The sequence below is a fragment of the Heliangelus exortis genome, chromosome Z, assembly GCF_036169615.1.
Source record: "Heliangelus exortis chromosome Z, bHelExo1.hap1, whole genome shotgun sequence".
Classification (NCBI taxonomy): domain Eukaryota; kingdom Metazoa; phylum Chordata; class Aves; order Apodiformes; family Trochilidae; genus Heliangelus; species Heliangelus exortis.
Window position 1 is genome coordinate 30,266,012 of NC_092454.1, and position 12,423 is coordinate 30,278,434.

General features: G+C 38.4%; 1 protein-coding gene across 5 annotated transcripts in view; it reads left to right on the forward strand.

Annotated features, from left to right (window-relative positions):
- SEMA4D (semaphorin 4D) overlaps positions 1–12,423 on the forward strand; it is a 97,443-nt gene that overhangs the window by 59,213 nt on the left and 25,807 nt on the right. For all 5 annotated transcript variants that reach the window (XM_071731427.1, XM_071731429.1, XM_071731426.1 and 2 more), the window contains 6 exons: positions 3,039–3,435; positions 5,453–5,598; positions 6,737–6,799; positions 9,196–9,294; positions 10,421–10,514; positions 11,446–11,559. In XM_071731427.1, coding sequence (XP_071587528.1) covers positions 3,330–3,435; positions 5,453–5,598; positions 6,737–6,799; positions 9,196–9,294; positions 10,421–10,514; positions 11,446–11,559 — 622 coding nt within the window. In that variant the 5' untranslated portion in view covers positions 3,039–3,329. The remainder of the gene's footprint in view (positions 1–3,038; positions 3,436–5,452; positions 5,599–6,736; positions 6,800–9,195; positions 9,295–10,420; positions 10,515–11,445; positions 11,560–12,423) is intronic.

Below are 12,423 nucleotides of genomic sequence, written 5' to 3' on the forward strand. Positions count from 1 at the left end.
TTTGAACTAATGTTCCTTATAACTTAAGCAGCCTGAAAATTTTAACAGTTTTGATTTTCAGTTTCAGTCACCATAAATTCAAGCATTTAGAAGAACTCATGAAAGTAGTGTATGTGTTACATTTTGCATCAGTTTGTTGTAGTACATTGATTTAAAATCATTATCAGCAGAGTGCCTGGATTGAAATCACTGGTTTAAATTTACCTCAAAATTTTTCAGCAGTTTAACAGAAAATGGAAAAGTAGACAAGTGGTCACTTCTAATTAGAGTTTAATTGTGTAACTAGGCATTTCAGGTTTCTTTCTGCTTTACTGTCATGTTAAATTGTGGCTCATTTTTAGGAGTAAAACCTAAAGCCTTTGGATAAGTAATCTTTCAGAAATGCAAAATGCTCAAATCTAATCAAAGCGACTGAACACTGATGGAGCTGAGCTACTTTGGAAATTAGGCCATTGTCTAGGCCTCTTTTTTTTTTTTCCCCTTTCTTCTTTTTTTCCCTTCTACCCTTTGTGTTCTATAAAACCAGGCTTGTATTGGATTATGGCTGGCTTCACAGTGAATGTCAGTGAAGGAGTTATTCCAGATAATTTTCAGCACAGGAAGGGGAGGGTGGGAAGAAGGTAATAAAAGGCTAAATTAAAGGACAAAGTTCTGAGTGCATTGTCATCTCTGTTTAAACAAAGGGGAATGACAACAAAGTGGATCTTGCAGAATTAGTCTGTCACTGTAGTCTGTCTCACCCCCTTTTTTGAACATGCAAAAATTTAACCTTAACTCAAGAAATAATGTAGCACAAGTCAAATTTATTAATACGAAAAAGGGCCTGTCTTGCAAACGTATGGAGTGGGAATGAAATGACAGATTTCTTTTTCATGGGGCCGGAACAATTTTCCTGCCACACAGCAAGTAGACACTGACACAACCAAGTACTTTGTCTTCTCCAGAAGGGGATGTAAGTTGTTTCAGATTTTGTTGTCCATTTGCATTTTCTGAGATAGATGAACTAGGAGGCTAGGTGTGCAGGTGTAGCTGTAGGGGAGACTCAGTATGTTCCTTTAAAAGGGCAGAAAATTTACAGGACTATGGAAGTCTTTTCAGGGAGATATCTGTAGCAAATGACACTGTAAATAAATGATTCTCATTGGGACTAGTACTGAACGATGGTCTGGTTGCCTCTTTAAAAAAATAAATCAAGAGTTAATTAATGGTAATGAAGTGGAGTCTTTTCAGTAAAAAGAGTGACATGAAAAAAAGAATTAGCAGTGTTTACAAATAATGGCTTAAAGATCTTTGTTCAAATTGTTGTTTTCCCCCTATATTTCCATTAAAATACAGTTGCTAGACTGCCTTGAACTTAATCATCTAACTACTCTTAATTGATTAAATACCAGTAAAAGGATTTGCTTCAGCATACATTAGTGTGATACCTTGCAATGCTGAGTGGGCGCTGCTTAATGTATTGGAGAGTAAAAGTGGGATTGCTTATATATGAGGATAAACAGGAAGGGACAGATAAACAAGCCAAGTCAGCTTAGCTGAAAGTACTGTTGCCTTGAAAACAATTTATGTGATCCATTACAAACAGTTCAATCCGATCCAGAGTTCTTAATGAAACTACAGAAAGAAAACACATAAAAAATTATTTAGTTCACCGGTTCAGCTTGAGCATTTGTGGCTTTATGAGTTTTTTTTTTCTTTGTGAACAAGAGATTTGCAGGAATAAAAGAGATTTTAAATCCTCTTTTTAACTTTGCTTGTGATAGTAAAAGTACATATAGGGTCTTCAAATGTAGTTGTCCATCTTACATTCATCCATGTAGTACTTCTGTGTTTGTAAGAGATCCACTGGCTGCACTTCACAAAAGTTGATTGCCTTTGCCTGCCCAGGGCCTTGTTCCTCCCAAGGAGGCTATCAGCATCACAGTTTTTCTTAGAGATGTTCTTGCTGCATCTTTGCATTTTATTTTTTTTTTGTTAATGTCTGTCCTCAAGTGCTACCCTTTTTCTTCTTGAATACTACTAAGGATTTTGCAACCCTCCTTTGCCGCCTTAGTGGATAACTTGTAGGTATTACAGTTACCCTGTGTTGTGACATGTCTCATAGTAGTGTCATGCTAGTGTCTGAGACTGTGGCATGGTGTAAGTCTATCACCTTCTGTGCCATGCTGCAAAGGGCAGTGTGCTTTTCTTACCCTTTTCCTCCCCCAGGTGTACAGCCCCTCAGATTTATCCATATGCAGTATGTGGCCTTTGATTAATGCACTCACTTTTCCTGGTAAATACTTGCATTAGTGTTGACCTCTGAGTGGTTGCAGGGAGACAAAGAGCATTGGAGACTTGCAGATGTTGTAAAAAGGAGTGAGTGATGGTTTTGATTGCTGAGGATAGAGCCCTTTCTGGTTCTGAGAGTGGCTCAGAGAGGGGCCGACTTTCATAGGATTATAGCAGTTTTAGTATTTAAGCATTTTCTCCCTTTATGTTTGTACATAGTACATTAACACTTTGTTCTGTAGCTGTATTGCTTTTTGCCCCAGCACACCTTGAGTGCATTAGTAATGCAAAAAGACTTTGCTAAAACTGACATTTTGTAAGTCCCAAGGATGAGAAAGTGTGGAAGATCTGTATAACTGTGTAGTTTAAGATTATTGCTGCACTTCTCATGTCCTTTGCTCTCTGCCATAGTGTTTTTTGTTATCAGAGGTGAATTTTCCTCAGCTCGCTAATGAAAGTAAGAGAATATGTAAGGTAGTGCTGAACTTTGTGCTAAAAGTAAGTCACTGTTCAAAATATTTACTAATTTACATTCAAAATATTTATTATTTTCCTGGCATTCGATTTTGTAATTATTTCTGTCAGTTTTTGGCTATTTTCCACGTAATGTGTTTTTAAGAATAGCGTTTTCACCAATAAGTGCAGTCTTTATCCAAATCAAGCTATGCAGACAGCTACAGAACTATTGCAAGATCAGTGTGTACCAGGTGCTATATTTGGCAGTACTCAGTTTGCTTTCTTTTTTGCTTCTTGTTCTCTCTCCACAGCATTTCTTTCTGCAACGAAACAGAAGAATGTTCTCAGTTGTGTTTCTCAGCAGCTCTGTGGCCTGTGGAGAGTGTGGGCAGTCACTGTATGCAGCATCCTGGAAAATGTGCGTTCCCTTGGAGAAGTGATCTGCTGAAAAGCACATACTTGCACAGTTGTTCATTCTGCCTTGCTACAGTGCTTATCAAGGTCGGAAATGCATGGTCTGTGACACTCCCTGGGATTTTCATTTCTTCTGCTGAAGAAACACTTACCTGCTGCAGTTATCCAAGGAGCCCAAAAGAGCAAGGATGTTGAAGATGATGGCTTTGTGTGCTTTGTATGCAGTTTGGGCTTTGTTACTGGAAGTAGCAGTAGCATTTGGTCCAGTACCAAGGATCACTTGGGAACACAGAGGTAAGAGGAGGAACTTCAGTATATTTGACATAACCACAGCCTTAGGGTTTCTGTGGGATCTGAAATTCATTGAGGCTGGATGTTCTTTCAGCCTGCATGCTGCAAGTTTATTCAGGTGTTGCTAGCATTGCTTCACTTACGAAGTGCTTAGGACAAGAATATTTGAAATTTAGTCAGGCACTGGGTTAACTAATTTCAAGTAGTTTAAGCAGTTCTGAAAACAGCTTATTAAAGGAGGAATTTCACATTTGGCTTTCTTAGCTGAGAGGATGTATTTTATTTTACTAGAATATTTTTCTTAGTCTGGACATTAGCAAAATACACCTCTCCAGCTAATAATCTTTTTATGCTTTTTCAGACTGAGATGTATTTTGACACTCAGCCATCCTGTGCACTAAATAAACCACGAGATGAAGGAAATGTAAGCATTTGGCCCTTTTCTAAAAGCAATATATGGTGCCTAGAGTTGAAACAGTCTTTTTCACAGAACACTGCTTTCCCTGTATTTGAAGTCACAGCAGACATTCATAACCTCCCAATAGAATTAGAAGTCAGCAAATATGGCACAAAGACAATCAATAGGGATCAGTGAATCCCTTGGGTTTTGGTTTAAGGTAGCCTGAATCTGAAGACAACCCTATAGAGCAAGGACTATTCAGTAGTTATTTGCTGCTGTTACCAAACACACTTTTTTTTTTTCTTTTTTCCCCTCTCTTTTTTTTCTTTTCTTTTCTTTCCCCCAACTTCCCCTGAACTTGTGTGGCAGGGATGCTGTAGATTTTACAAGGTTTTGTTGTTAGGTCTTCCTTTACTTCTAGGTACTAGCAGTTACTTACCCAAGTATGCTGCAACCAGACCAGTGTATGGACAGTGTGAAGATGCAGCCTTAAATAAAGATGTTGAATACTGAGCAGTCATAGTGTAGGAAAGCATAGATGGATGTAGATTTTCAGAAAGAACAGGCTAGACAAGGCTCATAGTTGCAGCTTAGGCTTCTTGATGCTCCTGTCTTTTACAGCAGTTAAAATTGGGCAACTTACTGTCTAATGATATTATGGTAAGGCACTGCAAATACACGTCTGAATTACTCATAATTAGATTTATTTTCATTCTTGCTATTTATCCCTGTCTCTGTCTGCTAAAGACTATTGCATTTAATATGGGAAGCCTACTTTGAGTAGGGAATTGGGTGGAGGAATGAACATGTAGAGTTTTATGAATAAATTTGTCCATTTGGGGAAGATTTGCCTGCTGAGTAAAAGCCTTGAAAACTACATGCTCGAGAAGCTAGTTTGAAATTAATATTTCTGCAGTCTTACAGTTGAAAATGTGCAGTTTCTAATGTTGGAATTAGGAGAAATAGTACGTATTGTTTTCTGCCTGTATCTTAAAAAGCCACATGCAATTTAGACATTTTTCCATTATGGTTGTACATGCAGAAAAAAATATTCATGTATATTAGTAATTTTGTGTCATCTTTCTCCAAGCCATTCTGTTCCAGGCAGCACACTTCCTCATTCTACTGCCTTTTTACCAGTCTCTCCCTCTGTCTGTCATCTTCTTTTCATCTTGATTTTCCCTTATGCTATTTCTTTCTGTCATAAGCATTTCATCTCTGTTCTAAGCTTCTAAATCAGCATATTTACCCTTGGTAAATGGTTCATTTTTAGCTTCTGTGTCTTCTTCCTGCTGCTGAAGTGTTGTCTTTCAAGGTGCATAAGTTTTTTGTGAGATGTTTGGGTTGGTTGCAAGGGATTGTGTGTTTAATTTCAACTTGAAATTGAACAAGAAAGCAGGGACCAATGATTTTGATGATGGTGGGAGCTGCTGTTTCTGCTGAACTGCTGAACCAAGCTTCCAAAGAGGCCTCTTGTCTGCTACATGGATTGTCCAAACAAACCTTTGTTGCTTTCAAGATATCCAACAGCTGTTAGACAACTTAAAAAGATGACCCATAAACCTGACCCTAAGTGATTGTGTTTCTTCATGTGGTGCTGTTTTTCTTTCATTTCAACAGAGGTCCAGCTAATACATTTTCATGAACCAGAAGTGTCAAACTATTCAACACTGCTGTTAAGTCAAGACAAAGATTTCCTGTATGTAGGAGCCAGAGAAGTGATCTTTGCATTAAATGCAGTGAATATTGCTGAAAAGCAACATGAGGTATGCTTTTTAATACATTATCCACCATGTAAAAATCATACTCCAAATTTGATCTCATTTCCTGCTACCAGTAACACTATACCTTAAGTGATAGATATCTAAAAGGAAAAATACTCTAGTGTGGGCTACCCCTGTGTTATTTCTGGAACATGCTGTAGAGTAAAACATGCCATCACATAAAAGGAAAATATGAGAAGTTGGACATAAGGAAGTATAGGTCCCCCTAGGTATATTCTTCTTGGGAAAAGGATGCTGGACTGGAGGGATTTTGGGTATCATCTGTGAGTCATGTGCATATTTTTATTATCAGGAGTGGTTCTCTCCTGTTATTGAAAGTAATGTAATCCAAAACAGGAGCAAAATTGGAATTTGGTCAGGAGTTGCAAGCTGCAGATGTGCTTCAAATGAGAGCCTTGTCCTTTACGTTCTGTCTCTAGGTGTGGCTGTACAAAAAACAGTGGTGCAGACAGGTCTGGTTCAGTTTGCTCCGGGAAATACTCTGAATGTGCTGACACTGGCTTCCCAGAGTAGATGAGCCCATGCACAAGTCTGCTAACATTGGATTGCTTCCAGTCCTTCCCAGGCTCCTGTTTTCTCATCCCATCCACAGCACAGGCTGACACAGATGTTTGGGAAGATTTTTAATACAAATTCTTCACAGGAGCTGGTGGGCAATTTCAGCAGCATATAGATCTTGTTCTATAAGTGCATGTAACTGTCAAAAGTTGTACCTCTCTGTATAGTGTTAATGAGTCCAGTAAGTTTTCTTTGTTTTTCCTAGGAGTGAAACTGAGAAATGCTTCAAATTGAGAAGCACTTATAACTGTTAAAGTTGCATTTTCCTAATGCATGTGGTAATGGCAACTTCATTAGCAATTTGAGAGGAACTGTCAGGATGAACACAAAAGATAATAGCAGTGATTTAGCCCTGCTTAATGCACATGCATTTGGAAGTGTCACCTACCTAGGAAAGAATGGCTTTAAAGCTTTGAAAGCTGCTTGCAAAACGGCCTGCATTTTAGTGCAGATAGTCTTGGAATTTCTTTTTTGTGTGTGTGTGCTACTACCAGACTTTTAGACTGTGCATTGAATTAAAGTACTCTTAATGTGCTTTCCTGTTGCTTGTTTTTTCACTTAGTTACACTGGAAGGTCACTGAAGATAAAAGGACTAAATGTGCAGTCAAGGGCAAATCAGAACAGGTATGTGTTCTTATTGAACTATGGGAAAGATGTTATGCATTTTGCTTCAAGAGGAGTGATGTTAAAGGAAAAAAGGCTCCAGCTTTTTGAAATTAAAATTTTCAATTATTCACCTAAATTCTTTAATTAACTTGAGCTTTAGAAACTTCAGCATATTTACTCTTATTTTTTTAATTCTTAGTTCATTATTTCTTGCTGGTCAATATTATTGGAATGTTTGAAAATTTGGGCACACCTTGATGTGTGCTTAATGTTAGAAGTTTTTCCATTAAAATTGTAAACCAGTATTACTTTCTCTGAGGTAAGTGGTGGCAGCTGGTGAGTTTTGTTATTGCAATAATACTTCCCCAGTATAATTTCGATAGTTCTATTTGCTTTGTTTTAGGGCACAGGGTTTTTTTTTTTTTTAGGCAAGTGTCTTTTTCACTGGCTACATACATCCTTATAGTGATGCTCAGTGGCTGTGACCTTGCTGATGTCACTGCTCAGACAGCTTCCTGGCAGCTGAGCAGCCTGATCTGCCAGCTCGGCAGGGAAGGCAGCTCAGCCCCTGGGGTCCCTCGGTGTTTCTGGGAACCATGGGCTCCCCATGGCTGCCAGTGTGCAGCATGGCTTACTCATTTTGTTTTTATGTGGAGATGCTTTACGTGAGATGGTTAAGTGTATGTGGAGGTACCTATTCTGTTGTGCAGTGCCACTTGGTTTAGTGATGTGCTCAAGTAAAGGCTTGCTGGGCAGGACTGGTGGTTGGCTGGGCTTTTTGCACAGGATTGAAAGTGGGAGTCTGCAAGCCTTGCAAATACAAAAAGCAACCCTGCTCTACACTTGCAGGGATTTGACATCAGCACCCCTCAGCCTGCAGCCTCTCTGGTTCACAGTTACAAAACTCCATGTGCTGCATCCAAGGCTGATTGATATCCTGCATTCATAGGGCTCCTCTAAGTGGGAGTTGGGTTTTTCTCCCTGGGCTCAGTTTTCTGGCTTTGGTTGGAGTTACAGCCACCAATAAATTATCCTAACATGAAGTGTGGCAGGTATTTAACAGCCATTTCCTGCTTGTGTCCCTCTTCAGGATGCACTGTGTATGTTATTTCTGTTCTCCAGGTTAGGTTTGGAGTACTTGTAATAATATTCACATACAGCTGTGATGAATATGAGAGATGTGAATTTCTCTTCATGTGCATACAGTTTAGAAGACAGCGTGTGCATCTCAACCAGTCCTCTGCAGAAATTATTTTTGTTCATTAGAGAGGGATATTGGACCCTGTTAATTTGCAAGAGCTCCAAATACATCTTTCTTTTTTTCCTTTCCCCTGGTTCAGCAGGTCATACTTAACCACCAGCTCTGCTTTATTCTCATTGTACTGATAACTTTCCATGTCTTACATTTATGTTGTGGACAGGGTATTTTTCCTAGAGCAGTAGTTTCAAAAGGTATCAAGCCATTGTTGCAATTTATTACACAGAAATGGGCAGTCTTCTCCCTCTTCCTCACCACTATGGTGTTTAGGACCTGCAAAAAGCCTTCATGCATCTGTTCAAGGACCTCACATGGCAGAAAACAGGTTTTGCTCTCCTCCTTCCACTTAGTCTTCATCCATAGAAATACCTGTTTTGCCTCATAAGTGTAAGAACAGTGCTTATACTTGCTTCAAGTATTTTATGTTTATGTAACTACATCACAGTAGTGGTATTGGGATGTGTAAAAGAAAAAGCAATGCTTTTTATATTTTTTTTCCCTGACACTTGCAATGGGGTATTTAGAGTTGTTTTTCTTGGTTATTATTTTAAAACTTTATGGTATCATTTCTGCAAAGCTTTGCTCAGACACCTCATCCTATTTCAAAACCAAAGGAAATAAGAAGTTTCTATGAATGAAAGAGCAATTGATGTAAAGATTTGGCGGAAAAAAACCCAAAAAGGTTGAGGACAGGTAATAATGACAAAGCTTTGTAGCTAATTTAATGATATTAGAGATTTCTCTCAAGAAACAGCCTTGGCTGTCACTTGGTGTTTCATCTAGGCTTACAAAGGATGACAAAGTCTTAAACTTATTCCATGTTTAACTAGTTGTTTCAAGGGATTGAGTATGCCTTTGGAGCTTGTACCTTCATGGAGCAACTTGAGATACACCCTGCTGAGTGTTTCATGCTTGGTTATGGTACTCTGACAGGTGTCCTGAAGCAGCTGCACTCCACTGGCTGCATGACTGGAGCCCCTGGAGATTGCAGGGAGATGTTGTCCTGGTGATGATTGTACCACCCAGCCTTCCTGCTGTGGTGTGGCATGGGTAGCAGCAATGGATGACCTGACAGCACAACTTCAGCTGTTTGTTTCTGTTGTACTGTGGAAGAAGTGGTTTGTCAAACTCTCTCTCTTCTCATCCTCAATTACAGACAGAGTGTCGTAATTACGTGCGTGTCTTGCAGCAGCTGAACAGTACTTTTCTGTATGTGTGTGGAACTAATGCGTTTCAGCCAACATGTGATTACCTGGTAAGAATGTACATATGTTTATAAAAGAAACTAAATTAGAAGCACCTCATTTGAACAATGACCACTCTCCATTTCTGAAGACTGTTGTAATTTCATAGAATCGTAGAATGGTTTGGGCTGGAAAGGACCTCAAAGATCATCTAGTACGAGTTTTGACACGGACACCTCCCACTGTACCAGCTTGCTTAAAGCTCCATCCAGCCTGTCCTTCAACATTTCCAAGGGGGGGGGCATCCACAACTTCCCTGGAGTTGCAGTGCCTTAGGTTTCAGTGCTGTTTATTGTGTTGGGAGCACTTATTGCACTGTCCCATGGTAATGACTCAGTATGGAAATAAACTGTGTAGTTCCTTTTTCAAAGTGCTTGCTGAATTATTGATTGATCTTGCTTACCTGAAGTTTATTTTTCTTAGCTTTCCTAATTCCTAATTATTATGCGTTAGTGTAAAAATTATTTCTAAAACTAAAATTACACTCTTTTAAAGGCTTTCATCCATTACTGAATGTCCCTGAAATTTCTCAGATTCCTCTCTCTGTCTTGTCTCTCTGCTTCTGGTTGTGGCACAGCTTCATAGTGCTGGATACTTCAGAGTGAAGTCCTGTTACAAAATCAAAATACCTTTTCCTCACTGCTGGCTCTTGTATCATTCTCCTTACTGTGGCTGTTAACAATTCAGAAATGCAGAAATCCTTACAGCTTTACCATAATCTTAAAAATTGTTAAATCCACTCCAGGGAGTCTTCTTGATTTCTAAAACTCTCAATTTTTTGTGCAAGCTAATTTGATAATTTCCAGCCCTTTCCATGTGTCAGCTAACTTTCCAGCCTTTCCTGCTGTCTGGCTTTTTTGGGTGCTTTTTCTCAAGGTCTGTCTGGATTTCACTTTTCATTTTATGGTCTTTTCTGCTCCTACCCTCACAAATCATAGGATCACATTTCTGCTCTGTCTGCTGGACAACGATAAGAATTTCTGAAAATGTGTTTGCCTCTTGTAGTCTCATAAAAATGCCTTTGGTAGAAGCTGATGATACATTCCATTACTTACTGTTGATTTTTCAGTTAGCTCTGGATGAGTCAAGTGGCTGAAAGAAAAAGTGTTTTGTGGTTTCCAACTTAATTTTTTGCAGAATTTAATTTCATTTGAGCTTGGAGGTAAAAATGAAGATGGTAAGGGCAGATGTCCATTTGATCCTGCTCAAAGCTACACATCTGTTATGGTTGGTAAGTTCAGACTTTGCATATCTCATTATTATATATTAAAACGTTCGATCTCGTGTCATTTGCCTGTCTCTCAGTATCAAAATTGTGTGTTCCATCCCTATTTTTACATCTATCCTGTATGTCTAGATAGACATTAAAATGCTTACATAGTTGACCTTAGCATGTCTGTTAAAAAGAGAACATAAAACTAGGTTGTTCTGGAAGCAACTTCTAAAATGCTAATTTTAAACTGTATTTTTCATGTGTTTAACATATTCAGTCCAGATAGTTGAAATGTACTTTAATTGCCTTTGTAGTATCAATTACTGTAATTTCAGTAGAAATTTTAGCTGTCTTGAAGACATATCCATGAAAAAGAACAGGGAAGTGATATGTTTATTGTGACTGTATTAGTACATGGTTAGGCACTACTGAATCTTAATTGAGTGAAACCAGAGTTCATGGCTGTACCCTTGTATCATAAGATCATAAAAGAGAAGCTCAAAGTAAAATTGAAACGGAAATGAGAAATAAAAAAACCAAACAGCAGCACACATTCCCTGCATTGTTCCCTAAATTCTTAAAAGTTGAGTTTGAATAATAGTGGCATAGAAAGACAGTAAAATAATTACTTGCAAAACTTCTGTGGCATTTCTTAAGTAAATTTGGATGTTTATGTGTAAACTGTAGTTTTCATGTACAACATGAAAGTTCCACAAAAACAATGCTACTTCTTCCAGTTGCTTGTGTTAAAGCAATAAACCCAAGTGTGCAAGTCTTAGCCTTGAGAATGGACAGCAGAAATGTAAACACAGAACACACATCTGGGGCAGTTAAGAGGAAATCCTTGCTTATCTTTTCTTGTGGGAAGTTTAAGTTTGCATAGTCTCCTGAAATGTATGTTCCCATTTGGTGTCCAGTGCATAAGAAAGTACTTGCTTTTGTGTTAAAGATGAGGAGCTTTATTCTGGAACTTCTTACAATTTTTTGGGAAGTGAACCTATCATTTCACGGCACTCTCATCAGAGCCCTCTGAGAACAGAATATGCAATTCCTTGGCTTAATGGTGAGTGGCATGAGAACTATTCCAACAAAATTGGTTTTCCTTCTTCAGTGTCATGCTTGCAGACAAAGAGTTTAAAGAGTGGAGCAAGGGGAGGTTATCTAGTATCTCAAATAATGGATTATTTTTTACTGGCATACACTGACACGTGAGTGTGCACCCTCATATTTGCCATCAAGAGATTTTATTTTAAAATTTTGGGATTTTTGTCAGCATTGATAATGGAAACACCTTCAAGGCATACAGGGTCCAGATTAACATTAAAGGGCTGCAGTTTATTTTGTATCTACTTGTTCATCCTTGCAATAATGCAGCATAGTTCTGACATAGTCAGGAAGAGAATAGTTTGGTCTCTTAATATTTTTTCAGATTGAACTGATCATGGTTCCTGATTATTTCAGTACCTGAATTTGAAAATTGACCATGTTGTTTGAATGCTTAGAAGTTTGTGGCTTTTTGCCAAAAGGGACCAAAATAATGAAGTTACGTATTCCAAAAGATGTATTATGTCCGAAAAGTACAGGGGGCTGAGTTTTATAATGCGTTTTATAACAATACGGTAATTTTTAGTGTTTCAGCTAATACCTGAAATAGAGGAGAGGCAGGCAAGGGAGAGTGTTTCCCCAGGCCAGTTAGAAAACTTCGCATGAGAATGTTGAAGTAATGAGAAATCAAACCCTAGAAATGTCTCGGGTATCTCAGTGTTTTCACATAGGGTTTGTTGTCTTGGCTCGTTTCTCTACTATTTTTTAGAAATACTGTTTGTATTATGAACATCAAAGTATGCAGGCTGGTGTTAAGCTTTAATGCTGCCGAGCAATTAAGCAAATGACAGATGCTCTCTATATATTAACCCCTCTCACTCTC